The following is a 26,780-nucleotide window of genomic DNA, read 5'->3' as shown; positions in this document are numbered from 1 at the left end:
ACAGTCCGCTCAGAGAAGCTGTCAATCACAAATTTCAATAATCATAAATTTCAAATAACATCAAATTACTAGCTAAAATAAAACTTATCATAAAAATGAACATTTGAACATATATCAGCGTGATAACAACTACCTTAACTCGTTCCCGCCAGGGTTTAAAAAAAAAGTTGCCAGCCAGCGCCAGCATTTTTTTATGATTTTTATGAGTTGAATGCCTTCCAGAAAATGTTCTTCTTTAAATGAAAGAACAGACCCTCTGCTTTAAAAAAAAATCATCCTATCTTTATTTGTTTTCTTTTTATCACCTCTCAAATATGGGTAGGTTTCTTCAAAAATACCAAATTTTGAGCAAAAAGCTCAAAAAAGCTTTTTGTGAGGGACTTTTAATAGAGATCAGATTCAGAGCGATTATCAAAACATACACGGAGCTTGAACAGTTTGACCTTAGCAGTTGCTTCCGGGTTTTATACGTTGGGTAAAAGTGTCACCTGGTAGATAATAGTGGAAATATGTATTGCCGGAAAAACCCGTCATTGGCCTGGAAAGAGTTAAAAGACCAAAACCATCTTTCGGAAAATGTAATTGGATGTTTAATTATTTTTTTATTTTGACCCGATTCCCATTCGTTTCCATGGAGAGAGCGGGGTTCATGACTTGTACTGCATCTAGCCACCAGGGGGCGATCAAAAAGCCAGCAGCTTCACTTTTCAGGACATATGAGGTACACCCGCCCTAAACGGACAAACTGTCCTATAGATCGTGTTTTGTCACAACGTTGTCTCAGACGATGACACGTTTGTCATGTGGTGGCTACTGTAGCTTCTCTATGCATTTCAAAAGGGAGGGGTGAGCTGTGGACTGTGCTGTCGGTTGCAATTCAAAATCTCACTGCTAGATGTCGCTAAAAATCTACACAGTGGACCTTTAAGTCATGAGAGGTCGACCAACAATAAAAGCAACTATTTACAGAGCTAATCGCCAATAAAATGCTGATGTACAGTATATTAATCTAAACTAATCATCAAACTAATAAGACATTAAAATAAGTATATGAAACAAAGTTAAACTAGTGTATTGTATGTAATAATCCAATAAACAAATTCTACACAAGTAAAAAAAAAAAAAAAGATATCATCATAAATTATAAACAGCACACAGCCTGTTTTCTAAAAATACAGCCAAATGCTCATAGTAGCCTATACATTTTAATGTATAGTAGAAAACACAAATAATTCGCAATCATCCGGAACGTATTCATTTGGATCGTTCTGTAGGGAAGGAGAAGAGAAAGGAAGGGTAGTGAAGGGAGGATAATGATCCTCTCCCATGTCTTTTCCAGCGACACATTACCCTAGCTGTCAGTAACCTTGAAACACACCAGCGTCAGAAAGGCAGAACTGAAACCACATATGTGACTATTTCAAAAATGTATAGAAAGAAACAGAATCGGCCTGATTTATAGGTGACATTTATAGGATTTAAGGAATGGTTTTGAGAATCTTTTACAGAAGATGGATTGCAGCCACTTTCTTTAAATTATTTATTACTATAGGATGAACAGAAATGACTGTCTTTTCTGCCACTTTACTTTTTTGTAATTTAACTGTAATTTATAAAAGAATAAAGCACTGGGCAGAAACAGTGCTTACATTTCTAAATCATAAGGATCCACTGTTAAAAATCGGGCTCCTACAGAGCACCATTATTTTAAGAGAGGCGATTAGTAAGAGGATTAATTTCTAGCAATATTTAAAGTTTATTGCAAACAAAAAAAATATTGCAGGGAATGTAAAACATATTTTAAGTTTATTACAAGGGAACACGTTAGCCTTCATAAAAAAAAATGTACACAGGATATCACCAAAGACAAACTGGTGCGCTACACAGCCATGCAATAATAAAAGCTTAATATGGCTTATATTTTTAAAATGGAGTCAACCAGTGGTGTGATTTTAGGAAGGGCTATCTGTCTGCTGAGACAATAACATAACAACAGACAGGGGAAGTGTTTTGAAATCAGTCGCCGTTGCAATTTCACTTGGTGACAAAAGATTTTTGGAAATTGCACACTTCACCAAAGCCCACAGGAACTGTGACACACTTTAATCGACTGTATTCTGTTGTTATGCCTCCCGCATAAAGATGCTTAGGGGACATCTGGAAAGGGTCAAGCAAAGGGGACGTGTGAAAGATTTCTCTCTGATGCCCCGTCATGAGTGACAACATTAATCTCAGACCGATCCTTTGCAGAGGTATCTTGGATTTCATCCAGACAAAAAAAAACAAAGAAAGAGGAAGCGTCTCAGTTTAAAAGAAATTTCTGTTTGTAACAAAGCGTTTTATAGATAATAATGGCCTTGATTTTATTTGAAATGTTTAAAAGAAATCGAAACAGATTTAAAATGTGAGTACTATTGTACAGGAAGCTTTAAAACAGACGTTTGATAGTATTAGCTATCAGATAGTATAAACTGACCTAGTGTGCATGTAAGCTGCAATCTGATCTCAGGAAGTGGTTTGAAATGCATACAAAATGCGACTGTAAATGCATCTGGTTGTTCAGGCCACATGCTTAAAATTTACGCCTTTCAATCTGAACAATGTCAGCATCAACGTCAGAATCTTGAAATCCGCACTAAGTGGCACATGGGGCATATAACAGAAAATGTTACTGCAGTACATTAGCATCGCCATAACGGAAATAAGCACTGATATATCACCATGCAGTTCAGCAACAGCAGAACAGATTTAAATCAGTTATATAACAATGCAATGCTCATACAGGCAAACAGACCAAAAATATAAATAATAATTTCTCATTAGTACCGCAACAACAACATTACACATCACTATACGTTCCCTTGATTTGGTTCTCTGTGCTTTAATATAAACCTATTTTATGCAACAGTAACTTCAGTTCTACCCAAGCATGTCGCACAGCCAAAATGCTTTTGTTTCTGGCCAGAATGTCTGTGTTACCATGGTGCAATGTTAGGACACAGTGGGTAAAAGCTCAGTTCAGGGGAAGAGAGAGAGAGAGAGAGAGAGAGAGACAGAGAGAGAGAGAGAGAGAGCTCTTAGAGGCTTTATACTCACAGTATACAGCTCGTTTGTCACTTTCACTAGCTCCTCGTGCATCTGAATCCCAATTTCTTTACTCTGAAATAAAAAGAAAGGGTTACAAATATAAAACAATGTCTAAATTCTGCAGTTACAACCTTACATGTATACAGTTTAAATCTTTACCCCAAGTAAAAGCTACAGAAACACTGAATCGTATTGTAGTTGTAACTCTACTGAAAAATCTAGCAAAGACAAGCATAAGCTGGTAGCTGGTTTTAGCTGGTATAAGGTGGCAGTAGCTGGTCCTCCCAGCTTGGCAAAGCTGGTGGGTCAGCTGGTCTTCCAGCCTGACCAGCTAAGTCCATCTAGACCAGCTTAAAAAGTGACCAAAACACAGCTAGACCAGCTTGCTACACCAGCAAGCTAAAACCAAGCTGGAAGGCCAGCTAAAACCAGCTCACCAGCTTATGGTGGTCTTAGCTGGATCTTTCAGTAGGGAAGCAGTACTAATAAAATGTAAAATGAAGATTGGTCTACGTATTAACCACCCAATTAAATTTGAATGATGGAAAAAAATGCCAAGTAAAGAAATTAAGTTATCAAAAATAGGCTGCATTCTCTGCTTTCAAGCGGTGGGGGGTGCCCGCTGTTGGCACTAAAACCACGCCTACTGGCGGGAAAGCTGCCATCTCTTTCAATTTTCAAATACCACTAAAACCTGAATGAATGCTCGCGATTGTGTTAGGGGCGGGGCCAAAGAGTTTTATTAAAGGGACATTCCACCTCTTTGAAAATATGCTCATTTTGCAGCTCCCCTAGAGTTGAACATTTGATTCTTACCGTTCTGGAATCCATTCAGCTGATCTCTGAGTCTGGCGCTTTAAGCATAGCTTAGCACAATCCATTGAATCTCATTAGACCATTAGCATTGCGCTAAAAAATAACAGAAGAGTTTCAATATTTTTCCTATTTAAAACTTGACTCTTCTGTAGTCTGTAACATGGCTGCAGCAGGCATAGTGATATTACCCACTGCCCGAAAATTGTCCCCTGCCATTGAAAGTAACCAAGGGGACCATTGTCCTGCACTGCGCAACACAACTGCGCCCCCCGCAGCCATGTTACATCAGCAAAATCCTTGATTATTACGCCAGAATAGAATATAGTCCTAACCATATCTGCATAGAAAATCGCAACTTTACATTTTCTGTCGGTCTTAGTACACGATGTAACTACAGAAGAGTCAAGTTTTATATATCGAAACTCTTTGGTTACTTTTTAGGCTCGATGCTAATGGTCTAATCAGATTCAATGGATTATGCTAAGCTATGCTAAAAGTGGTACCGCCAGACCCGGAGATCAGTTGAATGGATTCCAAAAATGGTAAGAGTCAAATGTTTAACTCTAGGGGAGCTGGAAAATGAGCATATTTTCAAAAAAAGTGGAATTTCCGTTTAATGATTAGATAAATTATATTTTAATAACTTCAAATCTACACTCTCAGAAAAAAAAGTACAAAAGCTGTCACTAGGACAGAACCTTTAAAAAAAGGTCTTAATATTTACCATTGTACAGATATGTCCCTTTGAGATACCAGTATATACCTCTAAGCTACCAATATGTGCCTTTGAGGTACCAATATGCCCCTTTTAGACACAAAAGTGTACTTTTTGAAAAGGTACCGCACCAGTGACAACTTTTTTACTTTCTTGTACATTTACTTCGGAGAGTGTACTAAGCCTTTAATTGTGCAAAACATTCAAATACGTTGCAGCACAGTTGTCCTCTGACAACGGCAATAAAAACAAATGCATATTGCTGTGCTAAATAAAACTGCACTTTATAATTCTACAAATATGTCTGTAAAGACGAAGACGACTTCAGGAGAAAAACATTTTGTATCTCCTCCCACACACCACAGAAACTTCTCCATACACAAACATACACAGCCATGTGATCTAAAAGCGAGAGAATTTTCTGCATTTAACTTTTAAGTAGGTGAGACAATCTGCCAGGAACAGGAGGACTGGAACTCCAGGGAAGCTAGAAATCATTCACTGCAAGCACAAGTCCCTTCATTAGTCACAAACCAGTGAGACTGACACAGAAAAGGCGTCTGGGGTGAGAAAGACAAAGTAACATTCCCTTATCTACAGACTCTTCCGATCCCAGAACCATTCTTCACTTTTGTTTTCAACAGTTAAAAAATGAAGCAATGAGCATGCTGGAATAAAGCAAGATGGTGCGATTTACATTCAGTGATATTTTGAGTCAAACAGAACGATATACATTTACATTTTGTGATATTTTGAGTCGAATACATAGTTATTCATTATCTGTCACACTGTAGAGTTGATTCTGATCCCATCCCAGTCTAAGCATTCACCTAAAAGCATCACCCCAGTCTCCATCCCATGCCATTTTACAGTCATAAATCATAATGCACTATAATTCTGAATGATCAATAAATGTTGCAGTATGATTACAGTCAAGGCTGTGCCTGGAGAAGAAGAATCTCTTACACTTTCAAATGAGCACAGCCACTTACTGCAACCAATATAAGCATCTGGTCAGCCACGTTAAAAGTACTTTTACATCATACATACATTACGATTTTATTTTTAGATAATACACAGGAATAGCATATTGTACATCTGAAGTTGACTTCATGTAAGGATGGAAGATTGTGTCTATGAAATGGTAAAACTTTCATAGCTTTAGATACTTAATCTAACTCTCAAAATTATGTGGGATAATAAACGAGTATAGAGTTATACAATTTAAGAATAATTTGATGTAAAGTGTTTAAATTCAATTGCAATTGTTCATTAAAGGCTTTGGCATCTCGGCAAACCTGAGCACAGTATGAGACATCGAGACATTATTGCGCTTTATCAAACATACAATTTAGGCCTTCAAATGTAAGCTTAAATAAGCATTTATATTATCCTGTCAAGACCTGTATTACCAAGCAACAAGATTTCATACAGTACTGTACATTACTGTACTGTACGCTGCCTAGATTTATGCTCAAATAATCAAATGAAATGAAAAACAAAACGTTTCAGCCATATCAAACTTTATTATGCATTCAGAATCATTATTAATTGTAAATCTGCATTGTTGTTGTGCATGTCACATTCACAGAAGAAAATATATGGCAATAGCTCTCTGATGCAATTTTATGAAAGAGCCAAAGCCACTAACTCACTGCAATCTCTCTCCACCGGTAACACTGTTGTAAGAACACTGTCATGTTTCCCAGAAGCCTTTGCTGCTCATTCATCTATAACCGATCCACCAGAGAGACAACACAAGTCGATGCTGAGCTCTTGCTGTGTGCTGAATCTTTACATTTGTCAAAACTTCTGTTAGTGTTTACTTACTGCTTATTTAAGCCCCAAAGACATAAAGTACAAATGAAGAGTTTCGTTGCAAAACGAGATAACTCAGTTTCTAACATTTTTGTCAAAACATGTTTATTATTATGTTATCATGTTATTATTTTGTTTTGTGGTGCTACTTAGCTGTACTTTTTAAGTTATGAACGTTTAAATCAAAACAAACCAACTGCAGTTGAATTGATATTAGGGACTTTAAGCAACAGCTGGGAATGGAACGGCTACGGCGACCGGAAGTATGCTGTCACACCCCCGTAGCCAAGAACGTTAAAATCACTAAGCAACCGTAAACAGGACCGCGCAACGCGGTATTAATTCATTTATTGAGAAACAAAAAAATGAGATTTCTGAAAAATTGTAAAAACTGAGTTATCTCGTTAACTCTTCAAATAAGAACTTACAAAATAGCACGAAGGCCACTACCTATCCACAAAACGCGTTTCTCAGGTGTGATGTGTTGAAGACAGTGTGTTGCAGCAGGGTCTAACTTCTAGTCGATTTGACACCTTGAACACATTGTGTAAAATTCACTCTATAATATAAATAAATAATTGTAATCTGTAAATTTGCTTGCAAGAGGACTTATGGTGTGTTCACACCAGCCGCGGTAGAGGCGGCTACCATGCGTAATTGGGTTTACTCGCTTCATTCGCGCATGAAAGCCGCGTGTGAAATTCTAGTCATGGGAGGGGCTTCTGCAATTCTGCTGAGACTCTGCTCACTTCCTGTAATCAGGTCACTACTATAGGAAGGTCCTGATTGGTTAACGCGGCGCGAAAATCTATCAAAGTTCAGATTTTTCAACCTGCGCGTTTCCCGCGGCAACGTTCAATATGTGCGGAACTCGCCATCCACGCCGCGCCTTTCGCGCCGCAGGATGCGTCTTTGCATTGACTTAGCATATAATTCACCCACGATTGCCGCCTCTATCGCGTCTGGTGTGAACGCCTAGTTAGGAAGTTTGTTTGTTTATTCATGAAACAGGACGCAATAATCAACGCACCACAAAAATATCTTTCTTACTTAGTATTTTTGTCTTGTTTTTAGTACATTCTTAAATCAGTGATGATATTACGCAGCACCAGAAAGTAGTCCCCTTGGTAACTTTTAATAGCAGGGGACTTTTTTCAGGCACTGCGTAATATCAATGCGCCTCCTGCACCCATGGTACGGCAGCAAAGTCCTTGATTATAACGCCAGAATGAGAGTATAGTTCCTAGCCATATTCTGACTAGAAAATCGCAACTTATAATTTTCCATCGGTCTTAGTACACGATGTAACTACAGAAGAGTCAAGTTTTATATATCGAAACTCTTTGGTTATTTTTGAGCACGATGCTAATGGTCTAATCAGCTTCAATGGATTATGCTAAGCTATGCTAACAGTGATACACCCAGACCCGGAGATCGGCTGAATGGATTCCAAAAAAGTAAAAAATCAAATGTTTAACTCTAGGGAAGCTGAAAAATGAGCATATTTAAAAAAAATTGGAGTGAAGTTTAAGAAAAAATCTCTTACCCCATTGGAATTTTTTTATCTTGTTTTAGATAAATTTTTTTGTACTTAAAACAAGATGAAATACTAAGTAAGAAAGTCATTTCTGCAACATCCTACACACATTTCAACTGCAATTTGTCTGGTTTTAATATGGGTGTCTGGTCAGTGCAAGAAGGGCACAGGATTGAGGTCAACAAAAACTGGGACATACTGTACAGGTGTGGTCCACAATTAAACAATGAAACCAGACAATCTGCTGCATACAAAATACTTTAAATAAATGACTTATTTTAGCACAGGCCATTTTTTAGACAATTGCACCATGCTGTGTCCTCTGCTCATCTTTTTTTGCCACTGTCTTGCATTATTTGGGAGGTTGCTAGACTGACATTGCAATATTTTGGTGTCCTGATGTGAATATTACGGTATGAGACCTGCTGGATGACTTTAAAAGTCCTATTTAAGAGGAATTAACTTCTGCCTTGTATTTCTTGTTTAGCTCTGGGATGTCAACTTGAGGAAAATAGTTGCATGATGGTTTTACATACACCTTGTCATTTGTCAAGCAACCAGACTGTGTTATTAAAACCTCTGGAACCCTCTTTTACAAGGTGAAATGTTATTAAATCTGTTATTGCTCATATACTAGTTAAAAATATACACCGCATGTTTTGCAATGTGACTACTTCAGATGTGCACATTGCAATGTCAATGTTGAAACGACATCTTGTGCAGCCCTCTTATAAATCTTTATGACGAAACTAAGCCTGTCATCTCACAAAAGCTGAACAGTCATTTTTAGTAACGTTGTTTGGCGACTTTCATTAGATTGACTGCAAGCAATTAACGGTTTCCTAGGATGCCCCGGGTGCATCTGCTGTCAGCTCACCACCAAAAAGGTTCCCTATGAAAGGTGGCTGGAAGCAGAAGGCCTCACCTACAGGAAAAGCAGCCAGGTGTAAACACGCTAGTAGTGTTTAGATTAGACCACAGGAATCTGGGATATGTGTTGACAACGTGCCAACTCATACAGGCGAGACCCCTTAAGGCACACTACTGAGAAAACTGCCAGCAGTGGCACACCTCACCGCAGTATGACTTTTACTCCAAAAGGGATGTGCATAAATTGGGTGTAGTCTTGCTGTGAACCAGCGTGTGTTTAGGCATGCCCATTCATTTTGTCGCATACCAAGTGTTTTCTCCCTGTCTGCAGACGTTGAAAATGAAAGGCCTGGGATTGCAGTATGGCAGCAGCTACTCTAGGCAAGAAGGCAAGAGGTTGCTGTGCAAGAAAAATGCGTGCCAAGAAAATACAAGCGAATGTATGAGATCAGCCGGCTGGGATAAAGATACAGAACAATTTTAAAACAGGCTTGGTGTTAATATCTGCCACATTTCGAGAAAATGTTTGCGTTGTGTAGGAAAAGTACACTTGTGTGCAACCTAAAAGTTGCAATTTGTATCTTTTTTTAACAAAAATTGGTTAACCAAGGACATTAAAACATATTACATATACAAAACTTGCAATGCTAAGCTTTTAAAAATTATTTGTAAGTTAAGATGAAAAATATATAAATAGGAAAAATATCGAAACTCTTTGGTTATTTTTGAGCGCGATGCTAATGGTCTAATTAGATTCAATGGGTTATGCTAAGCTATGATAAAAGTGATACCGCCAGACCCGAAGATCAGCTGAATGGATTCCAAAACTGTAAAAATGTCTTACCCCATTGGCAGATTTTTTTAAATTCTTGTTTTAGACAATTTTTTTGTAATTAAAACAAGATAAAATACTAAGTAAGAAAGTCATTTCTGCAACATCCTACGCACATTTCAACTGCAATTTGTCTGGTTTTAATATCAGGTACAATTTTGTACGAAATGTCACCTTGACCATTTACGTAAAGTGCGCATATAAAGTGACCTGGAATTTCATGTTTCAAACAGAGATGGCATTATGGATGCTAAAGTTACAGACTGCAACTTTAACTAAATTGTGACTTTTTCAGTGTGTGTTTTACTCTATTTGAGTGCATCTCTACACTACTGTATTTCCTAAAAAATAATAAAATTACCTTTAACAGGTATATGCACTTAAAGCAACACTGTGTAGTTTTTTTACCTTTAAATAATGTCTCTAAAATTGTTTCAGTGATAGAACAACTTTTAACTGGACAAATTGTACTGTTGCTGCAACCTGAGCAGCCTCCTAGCTGCTACAAGCACACTCTGAAAGTGGCGGTGGAGGGTAGAGCACACAGCCCCGCCCCTCCCCCTGCCTGCAGAAGAGTGTCTGATACCAGGCACTGTTGCGCTTTTCAACCACATGGGGGAGCTGTAAGTCATTTTTACATGGAAACTACATAGTGTTGCTTTAATACAGTGTTTCTCTCTGAATGCACACTGATATGGCAGACAACAACAAACGCCAACAAACTTATTCATTATACATTCAACTTTGAATGTTGGTGTTCATATGTTTGTTGCCATTTGTGGGATCAGTGTGAATTAGCTTTTATAGAAACTATACATAGATGTGAGAGGATACAGACCTTTTTGAAGAGCCTGATGACATCATCGCTAATCTGAGCCAGGCGAACAATGACGTTGTTGATGTAGATGTCATTAAGCGTGGCATGATCTCTGCTTTCTCTTCGAGTCTGGTTCAGTACCAAATACCAGCAGTTTACCGACGAAAGAAGGTGCTGTTCTTTCCTACAGAAGCAAACAATGAAAAACAGAAAAGTTAAATACAAATAAAGGTTCACTTGCTGTTTGATCGCTTGGAACATAGAGATGATTATTCTTGCAGGCACCACTGATAACTATACTTATAATTTCACACACACATCTAACAGTACGACGATGGCTTAAGATCTGCTAAATATAATGACTACGAGGCAGAAATCAGCCTAGCTTAAATCTAATCAGCTTTCAGGGCCTTAAGCTTCTGCTCGGTAGCAACCTTCTAACTTTTATCTCCTTAACCAAATCAACAAGCTAATGTTCTGGGAGAGGAAAAATAAATAAATAACAGAATAAAAAGTATTGAAAGTGGAGAGAGAGATACTGGGGTGAAGTTTTGGATAAATGACATGAGGAGCAAAAGCAATTACTTTAGGGAGTTTGCAGATTTAAGGGGAGAACTTCAAAGTGTGTCCTTATGTGAGAGTTAGTGAAATGCTAATCGCTACTAATGAGGAACGTATATCTCCCCGTTCCATGTGGTGAGCGTTATTAGCCCTGTGATCTGCCCTTAAATAGGGATAAACTGTAAACAAAGATGAGTGCGCTAACTGGCATCCTATTAATGCTGGGGTTTTTTAGGCACTGACATACCAAAGTGTAACATATCCAACTTTAAATATTTTATTAAAGATACAGAGTAATTAAAATTTTAACCTTATCCCATGAAAAAAACAAGTTTTTACCCAAATGTTTGTAACTATACTGATATCTCAGATGTCACTTTGATGGCTTAAATACCAAAAAAGGTCTGACCATTATCAGAAGCTAGCTATTATAATAAAGATGGATTTCTCTACTTTCCAGATAATTTACTCACCCTCATGTCATTCATAATGTTTATGTTTTTCTTTGTTCAGTCGAGAAGAACTTAGGTTTTTTTTTTTGAGGAAAACATTCCAGAATCTTTCTAAATTTAATAGACTTTATTGGACCCCAACAGTTTACAGTTTAAAATTGCAGTTTCAACGCAGCTTCAAAGGGCTCTAAAAGATCCTAAACTAGGCATTTTTGGCAAGAAAAATTAAAAATATGCATTTTTAAACTACAAATTCTCGTCTTGCACCAGCCGTGTGAAGCGCCAGCGCGACCTCACGTAATTGCATAAGCATGTCCAAGGTCACGCGTCACATATGTGAAACGGACCATTTTAAACAATAAACTAACACAAGGATATTAATAAGTATCATTCCACATACAACAACGGCAGAACGGCCCTCTTTCTCCACACTTGTAAACACTTGAGCGGTAGTTTGGCATAAGTCATGCGTGACCTTTTGACGTGATGACGCATTACGTGAGTTCGCGCTGGCTCATCACACGGCTGGTGCAAGTCGAGAAGTTGTGGTTTAAAATACATATTTATTATTTTTCTTGCCAAAAATGACAATCATTTTGTTAGATAAGACCCTTTTGTCTCGGTTGGGATCGTTTTGAGCCCTTTGAATCTGCGTTGAAACTGCAATTTTAAATTGCATTTAAACTGTAAACTGTTGGGGTCCAAAAAAGTCTATTAAATTGAGAAAAATCCTGGAATGTTTTTCTTAAAAAACGTAACTCGAATGAACAAAAAAGACATCAACATTTTGGAAGAAATGGGGGTGAGTAAATTATCAGGATTTTTTTTAGAAAATGGAGTAATCATTTAAGTTTTATGGATATTTTATTACAAAATCAAATTGATTATCCACAGAATGCCTTTATTTATCCACTGGAGCCATGTGGATTACTTCTTTGAAGGATGGATGCACTTTTTTAGGCTTCAAAGTCAGAAGCACCATATACTACCATTATACAGCTTGGAAGAGCCAGGACATTTTCTAATATAAATACAATTGTGTTCGTCTGAAAGATGATAGTCATGTACATCTTGGTTGGCCTGAGGGTAAGTCATGAGGTAATTTTCATTTTTGGCTGAACTATGATGGTTTCATCTATCTTTAGGGGGGCAATAAAAGCAAATCTTGTACAAATTTTCCTCCTCTGACATCACTTTTGGCAATTGCTGTAATATAGTACCAGAATACCCAGAAATTCAAGATCAATTTTGAAGCAAGTTTGTTGGTGACTGAACACCATCGCTGTGGATACTTGATACAATGTCACATGACTTGCAACACAAAACCAGCCCATTTTACAAGGTCAAGCCCACACAAAAAGCATAAAGATAAAGTCCATTAGATGAGGATTTGAATTGTATTAATGGGAAGGGAAGAAATATAGGCTAAAGAAGAGAAATAAAAATAACGGCAATGCATTTACATTAACGCATTTGGCAGACTCTTTTATCCAAAGCGACTTCAGTGCATTACAAGGTACACTCTTAAAAGGTACACGAAGGTACAAAAGTTGTCACTTGGGCAGTACCTTTTCAAAAAGTACACTTGTCTACCTAAAAGGTACATATTAGTAGGTACATATCTGTACCTAAATGATACATATTATAAAACGTACCACCTCAGTGACAAAACCTTTGTACCTTTTCTCTGAGAGTGTATACGTTTTATCAGTATGTGTGTTCCCTGGGTTCGAACACATGATGTTTTGCGCTGCTAATGCAATGTTTTACCTGTGAGCTACACAGGTTAGTGTAGTATTAGGCCAGAGGCTAGATCTACAGCTGATTGAAATAACCCAATTTTATCTAGAACAGTGGAACAACATTTTCTGCTTCCTTTCGTCTTTGTAATGCACTTTTTTCAATATTCAGAGACAAGATCAAAAGTGCCGCTCCAATTCAGGATACAATCTACAATCATGGCCAGAGAAAGGGATGGGACATCATATGATTCATAATCATGTTACTCCAATTCCTTTTCTCAATATTCACGGTCTACAATCCATAGAAAAGGGCAAAAGACGATCACACACAACTCTGAATCTAATTTAAATTCCTTTGAAACAAGATTAAGAGGTCTGGTGCTCATGTACTTTTGATTTTGGGCAGATGTGCTAGTTATAACAGGCTCTCATGGACCATATAACAAATTTTTAATTAAAGGGACAATCCACTTTTTTTGAAAATATTTTTCAGCTCCCCTAGAGTCAACATTTGATTTTTACCGTTTTGGAATCCATTCAGCCGATCTCCGGGTCTGTCAGTACCACTTTTAGCATAGCTTGGCACAATCCATTGAATCTGATTAGACCATTAGCATAGCGCTTAAAACTTGACTCTTCTGTAGTTACATTGTGTACTAAGACTAACAGAAAATTAAAAGTTGCTGTTTTCTAGGCAGATATGGCTAGGAACTATACTCTCATTCTGGCGTAATAATCAAGAAGGACTTTGCTGTCGTAACATGGCTGCAGGGAGGCGCAATGATTTTACACAGTGCCCGAAAAAGTTACCAAGCTAATAGTTACATGCTATTGAAAGTTACCAGGGGGACTATTTTTTCAGTCGCTAATATTATTGCGCCTGCTGCAGCCATGTTACGGCAGCAAAGTCCTTGATTATTACGCCAGAATGAGAGTATAGTTCCTAGCCATATCTAGCGCTATGCTAATGGTCTAATCAGATTCAATGGATTGTGCTAAGCTAAGCTAAAAGTGGTACAGCCAGACCCGGAGATCAGCTGAATGGATTCCAAAACGGTAAAAAATCAAATGTTTAACTCCAAGGAAGCTCGAAAATGAGCACATTTCCAAAAAAAGTGGAGTGTCCCTTTAAGAATCGTCTTGCTGATGCTCAATGGGTAGAGAATGGCATTAGAAACACAAACATTATAATTTCAAAGTGAACACATATATTGATAAAAGTAATGTATAGACTAAATGCAGTGTCAAGTCGTTTTGAATAAATGCATCTGACATATGCATAAATGTAAAGTTGCAAAAGAACACAAGTGCACATTCAAGATCTATGCACCTCCACAGAAACTCTGACCACACAAACTGTATCCTTCTTGCATAACTCAATATAAAAGATTTATCTGCCAATGGAAAGCCCTTTTAACTTCTAAATATACACTCAGCTGTTTTAACATGACAGGAGCCTTGGGCTTTCCACATCACACCTTTGTTTTTGACAGTAGGCAGGCTTTTGGGTTTTGGTGATATCCTTTTTGCAGACCACTTTAGTACCCAGACAGCCTCTGGCACAATAGCAATATTAAATACACTTCCTATTATTACTTCATGGCTGTAAACATTGTAGCTTTGATGTACAATAATATATGCAAAGCAACTGTTTCACTTCTAAAATGTATTTTCTAAAATGAAGTGCATGTAGTTTGTGCTTTGGATAATGTGGTTGTGTTTGACTGGGGGTTTAAAATTCCCTTAACACTTTGCTTTGGTATGGTAACACAAACCATAAAACACACCGTAGACTCTCAACATTAATTCGAGAAAGTGTTGTCTGTTTTAGTGCCAAACTCGATATTACTTTATCAAAGGGCATTTAATCCAGTCTGTAGTGGCTTGCTCAAGCTTATCTCCTGGCGGAAATGCAGTGAAAGAAATCACGCAGCAAATCAAAGAAAGTGGTGGAAAGAGAGACGGGGACAGAGACGCCCCCAATTCATACGCATTTATGCCTTTTAAACCATGCTCAATATGCCGCAATGGCCATTTTCGTTATTTTTGAGCACCCAACCCTCCAATGAACCGATGACGACCAACCCACAAACACAGAAAAAGTATGATTGCTCCCAGCTGTAGCCCCATGAGAGAACGGGCGAAAAAGGAGAGAGTTTCATTGGTGTGGAGAATGGTAAGGCGAAGATAAGATTAAAAGTGATGATTCTGACTTTATAAAAGGAACAGTTGATCCAAAAATGATCATTTTGTCATTACATAAGATTGTCTTTCTTTTGTGGAATGCTTTGTGAAGTACAAAAAAAGATTTGTTATGAAGCCATACAACACATTTGACTAGAATTGAATCATTATCTCTGATAATCTTCTTCTCCAGTGAGCTGCTAACCAGATCATTGAATCTGTGAACGAATCACTCAAGACTCAAGTTTTAGGAAACGCGTGCATTCACTCATTCACGCATGCATTCACTCATTCACGCGTGCATTCACTCATTCATGCGTGCATTCATTAATTAATGGATGCAATTGTTCATTCATACGTGATTTCATTCATTCATATGTGCATTCGTTCATTCATATGTGCATTCGTTCATTCATACGTGCATTCGTTCATATGCTTGCATTTGTTCATACATGCGTGCATTCATTCATACATGCGTGGATTTGCTCATACATGCGTGCATTAATTTATTTATGTGAGCATTCGTTCATTCATGTGAGCATTCGTTCATTTATGTGAGTATTCGTTCATACATGCGTGCATTCGTTTATTCATGTGAGCATTCGTTCATTCATGCATGCATTCATTAATTAACGGGTGCAATTGTTCATTCATACGTGCATTCGTTCATTCATGTGAGCATTCGTTCATACATGCGTGCATTCGTTTATTCATGTGAGCATTCGTTCATTCACGCGTGCATTCACTCATTCACGCATGCATTCACGCATGCATTCACTCATTCATGTGTGCATTCATTCATTAATGGGTGCAATTGTTCATTCATATGTGCATTCGTTTATTCATGTGAGCATTCATTCATTCATTCATGTGAGCATTCGTTCATACATGCGTGCATTTGTTTATTCATGTGAGCATACATTCATTTATGCGTGCATTACTTTATAGTCATACATGCGTGCATTCCAGTGACGGCTCTTCCGAGGGGCGCACAATTCAAAATATGTGTCATGTGAACCATGTGCATCACGTGTTTTGTCAAAATAAGTGCCTGCACACGCGTCAAAACCATTTATGATAAAAGAGACATGTTCACAAAATACATGCAAGACACTCATTTAACAGTAAACTCTGATTACGCATGAGATTATGCGAGTATCTGGCAAACGTGAGAAGCTCTTTTATCATAAACCCTTTAGACACGTCTGCAGCAGGCACTTATTTTGACAAGACACTTAATGCACATAGGTTTACTCAAGAGGTTTAGTCGTTCATACATGCATGCATTCATTCATTCATTCATGCATGCATGCATTCATTTATTCATGCATGGATCCGTTTATGTATTCATTCATGCGTGCATTTGTTCATTTTTGCATACATGAATAAAGCAACCAGTGCAATTCTTCGATATTTCCCAAAAAAGTCATATGGTTTAAGGGTCAATAAATGACAGAATTTTCATTTGGGGTGAATTATTCCCTAAATCTCACCTTATTGGCCACATAAACCAAAGACTTAGACCACAGGCCGAGTACAGCATGTCACACCAGCACTGAACCTTTTATTTGGACTGAGCTTTAATGCTCTGAGAGATCCACTTTCCTAACATGCACATTCCCAAGAGCTTTGGCACGCTGTCTGAGAGGCCTGGCGGCAAGTGAATGAATGCTGGAGGTGGAAGGCAGGTGCTGCCGTGCGAGCAGCGGATTGCAGCAGGAACGTACTGCAGGACAACTTGGTTTCGGGCTTGTGTCCAACAGGCTGCAGCAAATCTATCCTGCGTGCTGCCATATCTACACCAGGGCTGCATCTCTTCCCAAAATATCTACATCTTTACTCGTAATATCACTATTTATTCACAGGTTTTTTTTTGTCCACATGAATGAAAATTAGGATTTCATTTTATTAATATTTATTTATGCACAATGAAAGCACAATTTAATATGCAAATAGATGGATCATAGTGCGGATTAAAAAAACAATCCTGGCAGATTGTTGGCAATGCTTTGCCCCATAAGCCAGAGCATGAACTTCATGAATAACTTAAAGCAATCTGTACAAACTTACATATTCATGAAAATACTGCCATTCATGAGAGCACCATAATATCATATTTAATGCATACTGAGTCACATTAGAATTCTGTACTGTAAATGAATATTGATTAAATTAAATGAAAATAACCCCAGGTTCTTATCAAGGAAAAAAATGGTGGAAATGGCTAAAAAAATGTAACATATTCATTAATTTTTTTTTAAATTAATAATGACCTTTTTTGTCATGTTAGATCAACAAAACATGGCCAAGTAGTTTAAATTCCTTGCAGTCCTGGCAAGCCCGGCCGCCATTCACGTATAGCTCCTAAGTAACCTATGCTTGTCTGAATGTATAGACAGTGCAGAACTGCAGAGCAGGTCAGATTAGTATTCAGACAGTCTCTGCAGCAACATGCATCAAATGAGACTGCAGTAACAAACATGCAGGCCAACGAATGAGGCTAGATAACCACAGGAAACAAGGTGCAAGTAAAGCAGAAAGTGTGCAAGACACAAAGACACACAAACACACTGTTTTGAGCAGTAAAGCTCAGCGTGGCCAACAAGTCTGCTTTGTGAAGATAGGGAGAGGTATTTAATGGCACACACAGAAACACAAAAATGACACTATTGTAGACAAACTCTTATCTCCTCTAGACATGTTATGGTCTGTGTGAAGCACATAAGCATTGGTGATTAATGCAGGGATTTTTTACCCCCCTTAACTACAATTAAAATCTACTTTTTATAAGACAAACTTCTTAGGTGCCCTTTGGGTCACAATTTAGTCTTGCCAAACCTGTTAGTCATAATAAAAACCTGTTAGTCTAGAACATCGTGGGGCAGTTGTGGGGTAAAGGTTAGATAGGGCTTGTAACTCAATGGTCGCCAGTTTGAGTGTAGTGGTAGCTTGCAGACAGTGTGTGTATTAGGGTTGTGCCGATAGACGATAGTATCGTGTATCGACGATCTTCAGACATATCGCCAATGGCTGGCTTTCATGGCGATAGTCAAGACGATAGTTGGCGAATGGTTATTATTATTATCATCATAGTTTTATATTAACACCGACAATGCATGCTTTTCAATGAGTTGTAGCAACACGTCCCTCGTGTTTAATATATTATTGTGTTTAAAATATGATCGCGTTCCGCTGGACCGATGCGTTTGAAAAGGCACCTCATGAGAGCACCACTGCTTGACACGTGTAGTCTTCTGCAACAGCACTAAATAAATGCATTGAATAGTTTGTATGTGCGCGCACGTGTGCATGTTTTTACAGTTATTAAGTAATCATGATGGGGTTTTAATGACGCGGTCGCTTTAATGGCATCAGTTTTAAGAAGGTTGCGGTCATGACGTTGTTACGGTCTTGTTTTTTTTTGTCCACCCATCAAGTGACTTGTTATAATGAGTAAAAATGAACAAATAAAAAAAGAGTAAACTACTGCCACGCCCCCCGATAATATCGTGTATCGCCGATCTCACAGGCTGACGATAGGACGATCTGAAAATAGGGCATATCGCCCAACACTAGTGTGTATATGCATTTGTTTGTCTATTTATGTATTTGTTTCTTGGCATGAGTCAGCTAAGCCTGTGGTTAGTCTAGCATCAGCAAAACTTCAGCTTATCCAAAAAAAAATAAAGGAAAAGAAGAAGTAAAAACATGAAACGAACCAGAAACCACTACAGAAACAACTACAGACAATGTTAAAGGTAAACACCACCATTTTACAATATTTTACTATATTTTTACTTCATTATAAATGAATTAATACTTTTAATCTTTGTACAGCACTCGTAAATGTGTTAGCATTTAGCCTAGCCCCATTCATTCCTATGGCTCCAAACAAAAGTTTTATTTTGTGCCACCATACTTACTCGTGTTACTACTCATGTAACAGTCTTTAAATAGGGAAAACATGAAAGTGTTTGGTGGCTTCAAAATTCATCCCTGTTTGGATCCATAGGAATGAATGGGGCTAGGCTAAATGCTAACACATTCACGAGGCGCTGTACAAAGATTAAAAGTGCACACATTGAAAAAGATAGGTATGTATTAATTAGTCTAAGTTGAGGTAAGAACTTAGTAAAATATTGAAAAACAGTGGTGTTTTCCTTTAAGACCAGATGCACATTGGGTCACGTTGGCAATGCCATTCACCAGATTGCCAGATTGCCAGGGTCACATTGGCAATGCCATTCTTCATTGTTATTTGCTGTAAAGCAGTCAATGATGCAGAGAGACTGGCCTTCAGTAGCAGACAGCCTGCTTATACCAGCCACTATGAATTAAACCCCTCAAATCCTACTAAAGCATAATTACGACACAATTACAATAGCAGTGATAAAACGTGCACAGTATGAGCTAACACTTGCTTGCCCAAACTCCATCTTTAAACGTCTGAAGCTGACAATTACATTTACAATTATACATTTGGCAGACGCTTTTATCCAAAGAGACTTACAGTGCATTACGAAGTAGGCGTGTAGATTCGAAACCCATGACCTTTTGTGCCTCTAATGCAATGCTTTACCAACTGAGCTACAGAAACACTTAATAGCTAACATTGTTATTAGCATCGTTATAGCATTTGTTTATCCGTAACGGCAAGTTGTGACAGAATAAAGTCTTGTTTTACTACAGCTTGCTTCTGAATTTATTGTTGTCTTGTGCTTTAGTTGTGATTGGGCTTATAAATTGGGCTTTTTTTTGGAGTAATAGCACAAAGCAAAGCACCTTTACTTAGAGGAAACAGTTCATTCAAATGGCCATTTAACTTAAAAGGCATAGATAACATCCTGAAGCCTAAGGGTGTTTAACAACTTCCTAAAAGTAGGTGAAAAGAAGCGGGTGGGGATCAATCCTTGTGTGACGGATGATATAAAGCAGCACGAGAAGCTATTCACCAGCAGCTATTTCTGCTCTGATAGGAGCAGTAAGACAATGGATAAAACCAGCAGAGAAGTTAATACTTAACAGTTCACCCAAAAATGAAAAATCTGTCATCTGACCCTCAAGTCCTGCTAAACCTGTAAGCCCTAGTGAGTTTTATGGACAAAAAAATGACATACTGCTTGATTTTTCCAAATGCAGGTGGCGTTTAGCGGCTTTTGCATACGAGCTCTTCGTATATAGTCAAATGATGAAAAAAAACATGACTCACCTCGGGCCGCGAATCTTTGACGAAAACCTCTCGGCTAGTTTATCCAGACTACGTGAATACTCCAGCTGAATCTCGGCCTTGCGGCGGAAAAACTCTTGCAGGTCCTGTAACAGCTGGATCCGAGCCTCCGACTGCTGCTCCAGACACTTGAACTGCTCCACCAGTTGATTACGGATTTCTGGGTAACAAATTAAACACATCAGTCTCACAGTTCACAATATTTACATAACTACATAAATTCTTGATTTGCAGACTTTGATTTAATTACTTTTTGAGAATGCTTTATACATTGTTATTTACTAACCCATTAAAAAAGCTATTTTTCTTAATGTAAAGCAAAAAACTTTATTTTGTTAAATGTATGTTTACAGATACAATGCAATTATCATTGAGATCAGATCATTGAATATTCTTACTGAGAAACAAGAAAATACAGATTTTCTGCAAAATACTAAACATTTGCCCACAACATCAAAGCTTTGCTGCAACCTTTAAATGGGAAATATCAATACAGTCTCAGCTTTGACCTATGCTGCCCATATGTTTTAAACAATCTCCCTGTGTCAGCTAAAACAAGAGATGCACTAAGACAGAGACCAGTGAAGACTAGATTAATGTAAAGGTCACATTTTCGGTTTTGTAGCATTATTGTCATATAGGGAAAAACAACAAAAAATATTTACAGAAACATATGCCGTTTTACAGAAAAATCATTGATTAAGTGCATATATAATATGAAGGGTTTTCTGTCACAAACAGTGCATGTTCTTCAGGTGATAAAAGAGAGCAAAGCAGAAGAGAAAAGTGAGAATTATACCATCAAAACAGCAAGTTACATTTACAGTAAGTCAAGTCTCTTGGGCAGTCGGTTTCCACAGCGGTGAAGTAAAGCTTCTTTCATGTGTTATTTGAAAGGGGACTCTGTTGTTTCAAAGCCTTCCTTTGATGGAACCTTTCATTATTTGCATTCTCTGTACTAAGGTTAACAGAACAATTTGACAACAAAAATGTAGCTTGTCAAAGTAAATCAAGTTTAGTTAAATAAAAATTGGCTTTACTGAAAACAAAAGCCCAAAGTCAAACAGCAGGACAAATTTATAAGGGTGCGCTTCAGCCTCTAAACACCCATTTACATGACATTTATGTATTTGGAAGACATTTTTAACAAAAGCGACTTACAGTATGCCTTTTTATCAGCATGTGCGTTCCCTGTAAATCAAACCCACAACCTTTAGCATTGCTAATGCAATCCTTTAGCTACTGAGCTACAGGAACACTACAGTTGAGGTACAGGAACACTACAGTTGAGGTACAGGAACACTACAGTTGAGGTACAGGAACACTACAGTTGAGGTACAGGAACACTACAGTTGAGCTACAGGAACACTACAGTTGAGCTACAGGAACACTACAGTTGAGCTACAGGAACACTACAGTTGAGGTACAGGAACACTAAAGTGGAGCTACAGGAACACTACGGTGGAGCTACAGAAACACTACAGTGGAGCTACAGGAACACTACAGTTGAGCTACAGGAACACTACAATTAAACTACAGAAACACTACAGTTAAGCTACAGGAAGACTACAGTTGAGCTACATGAAAACTACAGTTGAGCTACATGAAGACTACAGCTAAGCTACAGGAAGACTACGGCTGAGATACAGGAACACTAAAACTGAGCTACAGGAACAGAACAACTGAGCTACAGGAACACAATAACTGAGCTACGGAAACACTACAGTTAAGCTACATACAGAAACACTTCAACTACAATACAGGAACACTACAACTAAAATACAGGAACACTACAACTGAAATACAGGAACACTACAACTGAAATACAGAAACACAACAACTGAGCTACAGAAACACTACAGTTAAGCTACATACAGAAACACTTCAACTACAATACAGGAACACTACAACTAAAATACAGGAACACTACAACTGAAATACAGGAACACTACAACTGAAATACAGAAACACAACAACTGAGCTACAGGAACACAATAACTGAGCTACAGAAAAAATACAGCTAAGCTACAGGAACACTACAGCTGAGCTACAGGAACACTAAAGTTGAGCTACAGGAACACTAAAGTTGAGCTACAGGAACACAACAACTAAGCTACAGGAACACCACAGCTGAGCTACAGGAACACTACAACTGAGCTACAGGAACACCACAGCTGAGCTACAGGAACACTACAGTTGAGCTACAGGAACACAATAACTGAGCTACATGAACACTACAACTGAGCTACAGGAACACCACAGCTGAGCTACAGAAACACAACAACTGAGCTACAGGAACACTACAACTGAGCTACAGGAACACCACAGCTGAGCTACAGGAACACTACAGTTGAGCTACAGGAACACAATAACTGAGATACAGAAAAACCACAGTTAAGCTACATACAGGAACACTACAACTGAAATACAGGAACACTACAAATGAAATACAGGAACACAACCACTGAGCTACAGAAACACTACAACTGAGCTACAGAAACACTAAAGTTGATTTACAGAAACACTACAGTTGAGCTACAGAATCACTACAACTGAGCTACAGAAACACTACAGTTAAGCTACATACAGGAACACTACAACTGAGCTTCAGAAACACTAAAGTTGAGTTACAGAAACACTACAGTTGAGCTACAGAATCACTACAACTGAGCTACAGGAACACTACAACTGAGCTACAGAAACACTACAGTTAAGCTACATACAGGAACACTACAACTGAAATACAAGAACACTATAGTTGAGCGATAGCAACACTACAGCTGAGCTACAGGAAGATTACAACTGAGCTACATACAGGAACACCACAACTGAAATACAGGAACACTACAACTAAAATACAGGAACACTACAACTGAAATACAGGAACACTACAACTGAGATACAAGAACACAATAACTGAGCTACAGAAACACTACAGTTAAGCTACATACAGGAACACTACAACTGAAATACAAGAACACTATAGTTGAGCTATAGCAACACTACAGCTGAGCTACAGCAACACTACAGCTGAGCTACAGGAAGACTACAACTGAGCTACATACAGGAACACCACAACTGAAATACAGGAACACTACAACTGAGCTACAGAAACACTATAGTTAAGCTACATACAGAAACACTACAACTGAAATACAAGAACACTACAGTTAAGCTACAGGAACACTACAGTTGAGCTACAGGAACACTACAGCTGAACTACAGGAACACTACAGCTAACCTGCAGAAACACAATAATTGAGCTACAGAGAAAACTACAATTGAGCTACAAAAACACTATGCACCAAACAGACATTCAATGGGCACTTCCCAAAGGGTTTAGGAAAACACATGTCTCCCCCAGCTTTGAAGCCTAACATTGGGTAAAGCTTCTTGGGACTAAAATTCAGATTGAATACCAAAAATCTCAATACATATAACAACATTTCTAACCCAGAGGGGACAATTACCCATTTTTTCAACTGCATAGAATGACCCCAATGTTGAAAGGAAAGGGCGTTGTATTTTCTTCTGATATTGTGCCGGGATGACTAGGCACAGTGCAGTATTACAATCTCTGGTTAACCACCAAACCTGGCCGTTCCTTTTAAAGCTAAGTGCCTGCCAGCACTACATGTGGTTAAACCCATGTGTGCTCTATTCAGAGCTATCTTACGTATCGAAGAATAATGCCAACCAATCCCTGGCCCTGTAGATACCATTCTCTGAAACTCTCCCAGACTGCCCCAAAACTTCTTTTTTTCCCCAGACTGTTTTTCATTCTTTGCACTGCTTTTTGATTTCTAAAGCCTTTTTCAGAATGTATTCGGTGACAAAACAAGAGAGCCTAGAGGAACGCCCCGGCAACATCTGACACTGCTTCGCATGAATGGCAGGCAGGACTTTTAAAAAATACTCTCGTAAAAGGAGTGGGTTGAAAAACCTGCAGCAGTGCATGAGCTGACAGCCGAAGCTGGAAAAATAGGTCACGTTGTAAATGAGCCTCTTGCAAAGACCCTGAGCGATCTGAGAATTATTCAGGAGAAAGAGGATTCGGAGAGTGGTGCGACTTGCCGTAGCTTAACTGGTAAAGCATGCTGGTATTAACAATGCCAAAGTCATGGGTTCGAAACCCAGGGAACACACTTACAGGTAAAATCTACCTCCAAGTCTGCCAAATACATAAATGTAAATGATCAATTTGCGAATTTAGGTAATTTCTGAAAGACTCTTATCGCAACCACAGACCTAGCAAATAGTTAACCAATTACATCACGCAACCCCGAATTACACTTTAAAAACAAACACACGGGTCGCGACCATCTGATTTCTATGAAAAATAATGGCCTGCCTTTCACATTAACAAGACATGATTACTAAGCCATCTGCAAAAATAAGAAATGGTGAATCCTTATTACAGAGTAGTCAAAAAGCAGAAGTTAAGGGTCAAAATTACACAAAAGCTCATCTAATTATACAAGCCACCAACGTAACGTTTAATTTAAGATAGCACAGCATGATTAAGGAAAGCTACAATTATCCTATATGCTCTGCACATTCCCTTCCCTAAAACATTCCCATTTGAACCTAGAGTTCTTTTGTCTTGGGGATTGGCAATTTAAAATAGAGTTGAAATGGAGGAAACGTTCATTGCAATTACAATTCACCAGGCGTGTTTCGAAAGGTCACAGTTAACCTTTGTTTAAACAGGAGAGGACAAGAATGGGTAATAGAGAGAGGTAATATTTTCTTTTTACAAACAGGACAGGACAAGTTAAATATTCAGGTTTAAGGATTTGTTGAAAGAATGATCGGTAAGTCTTGCCTCGGCAAACTCATATTTAATGATTTCCCCTCACAAAGGGAGACACTTACAAGTCATCCAAGAAATCCCATTATATGCTGTGTTTGTGATACAATGAGAAACTTGTTCATCTCAAATACCCAATCTTGACAAACGGTACAACAAGTAACAAGCAAAAACTCTTCCCTGCAGCTTTTGCATAAGAATTCACTCGCTTCATTCGTTTCTATACAATGGTACACTGGTGGTCATGCACGTTTAAAGCAAAATAAATCAATACCAAATGGTTCCACTGGGAATAAAGCACTGGAGAGTTTTAACTGCACCATAAAACGAGTGTTGTAGTCTATACATGTTAGAGAAAGCGTTCACGTCTCTAGTCTTTGCATGCATAATGCATTTACTGTACTGTATGCACAGACATCTCTGACTCACGATGCAATATAAACTAGACATTAGATTCAGTTTAGCTATCTTTATATCACGGCTACTCATGCATACAGACGTCTTGCTAATAATCCACTTCGGATACATGTTGACTCATATGTACTGTAACTGTGTCAATGAGGCTCTCTGTGCTGAAAAAGGCCAAACACTACCCTTGGACAAAGAGATGAGTGAAATATAGTTAGAGGAAATATTTACGTCGATAAGTATGAGTGTGGGTGTAATGTACTGTTTGTCACTGTCTTTTTCTAAAGAATGTTTCAAGCACGATTTATTAGTGAGCTAAAAGAGGTAACTAGCCATTGGTAAGCTGAATTCCTGAAAGTGTCAACAGTGTGAACCATTTAAATTCGATCAATAATGAGCTGTTTTTTGATTGACAAATGACATAAACATTGCAATGTGACAGGCAGACTTCACATTGGCTTCACGGAGGCTTCAACGGCTACACCACACGATAGTGCAACGTCACCAGCATGCGCTAGTGGTAAACAAATACCAGTCCGCGGGTCGTAGCAGCAAACACACAGTGCATTGCTCATGATGAATTTCTGACACTGTCAGAAAACTATTGTAGGCTATCTTTGGACTAGTGATGCACCGATGTATCGGCCACCGATATTTATCGGCCGATTTTTGATGAATTTGAAACCATCGGCATTTCGGCAATAGCACGAGACAGGCCGATACCGATTGTTTATTAATTAACTGCATAAAGAAATCCACTATATGTAAAAAATGAGTAAATGATGTTAATAAAATAAATGCTGAATAGCAAAAAACACCTTTGAAGGTTGTCATGCTGTCTTATTATATTTGTTTGCTTAATTTGTGCCTCTCTTATTATGTTGGTCAGTTGATTAGATCCAAT

At 38.2% G+C, this 26,780-nt stretch overlaps 1 protein-coding gene across 2 annotated transcripts in view; it reads right to left on the bottom strand.

The window, feature by feature from the left end:
- The window catches only part of srgap3 (SLIT-ROBO Rho GTPase activating protein 3), a 197,775-nt gene that overhangs the window by 148,898 nt on the left and 22,097 nt on the right, over positions 1 to 26,780 (bottom strand). For both annotated transcript variants that reach the window (XM_055212339.2, XM_055212340.2), the window contains exons 2-4: positions 20,641 to 20,818; positions 10,514 to 10,676; positions 3,097 to 3,159 (exon numbers count right to left, since the gene is read on the bottom strand). In XM_055212339.2, the coding sequence (XP_055068314.1) occupies positions 3,097 to 3,159; positions 10,514 to 10,676; positions 20,641 to 20,818 (404 nt within the window). The remainder of the gene's footprint in view (positions 1 to 3,096; positions 3,160 to 10,513; positions 10,677 to 20,640; positions 20,819 to 26,780) is intronic.

Source organism: Misgurnus anguillicaudatus, chromosome 8 (genome assembly GCF_027580225.2).
Source record: "Misgurnus anguillicaudatus chromosome 8, ASM2758022v2, whole genome shotgun sequence".
Taxonomy (NCBI): Eukaryota; Metazoa; Chordata; class Actinopteri; order Cypriniformes; family Cobitidae; genus Misgurnus; species Misgurnus anguillicaudatus.
This window is presented reverse-complemented; position numbering and strand designations above follow the sequence as displayed.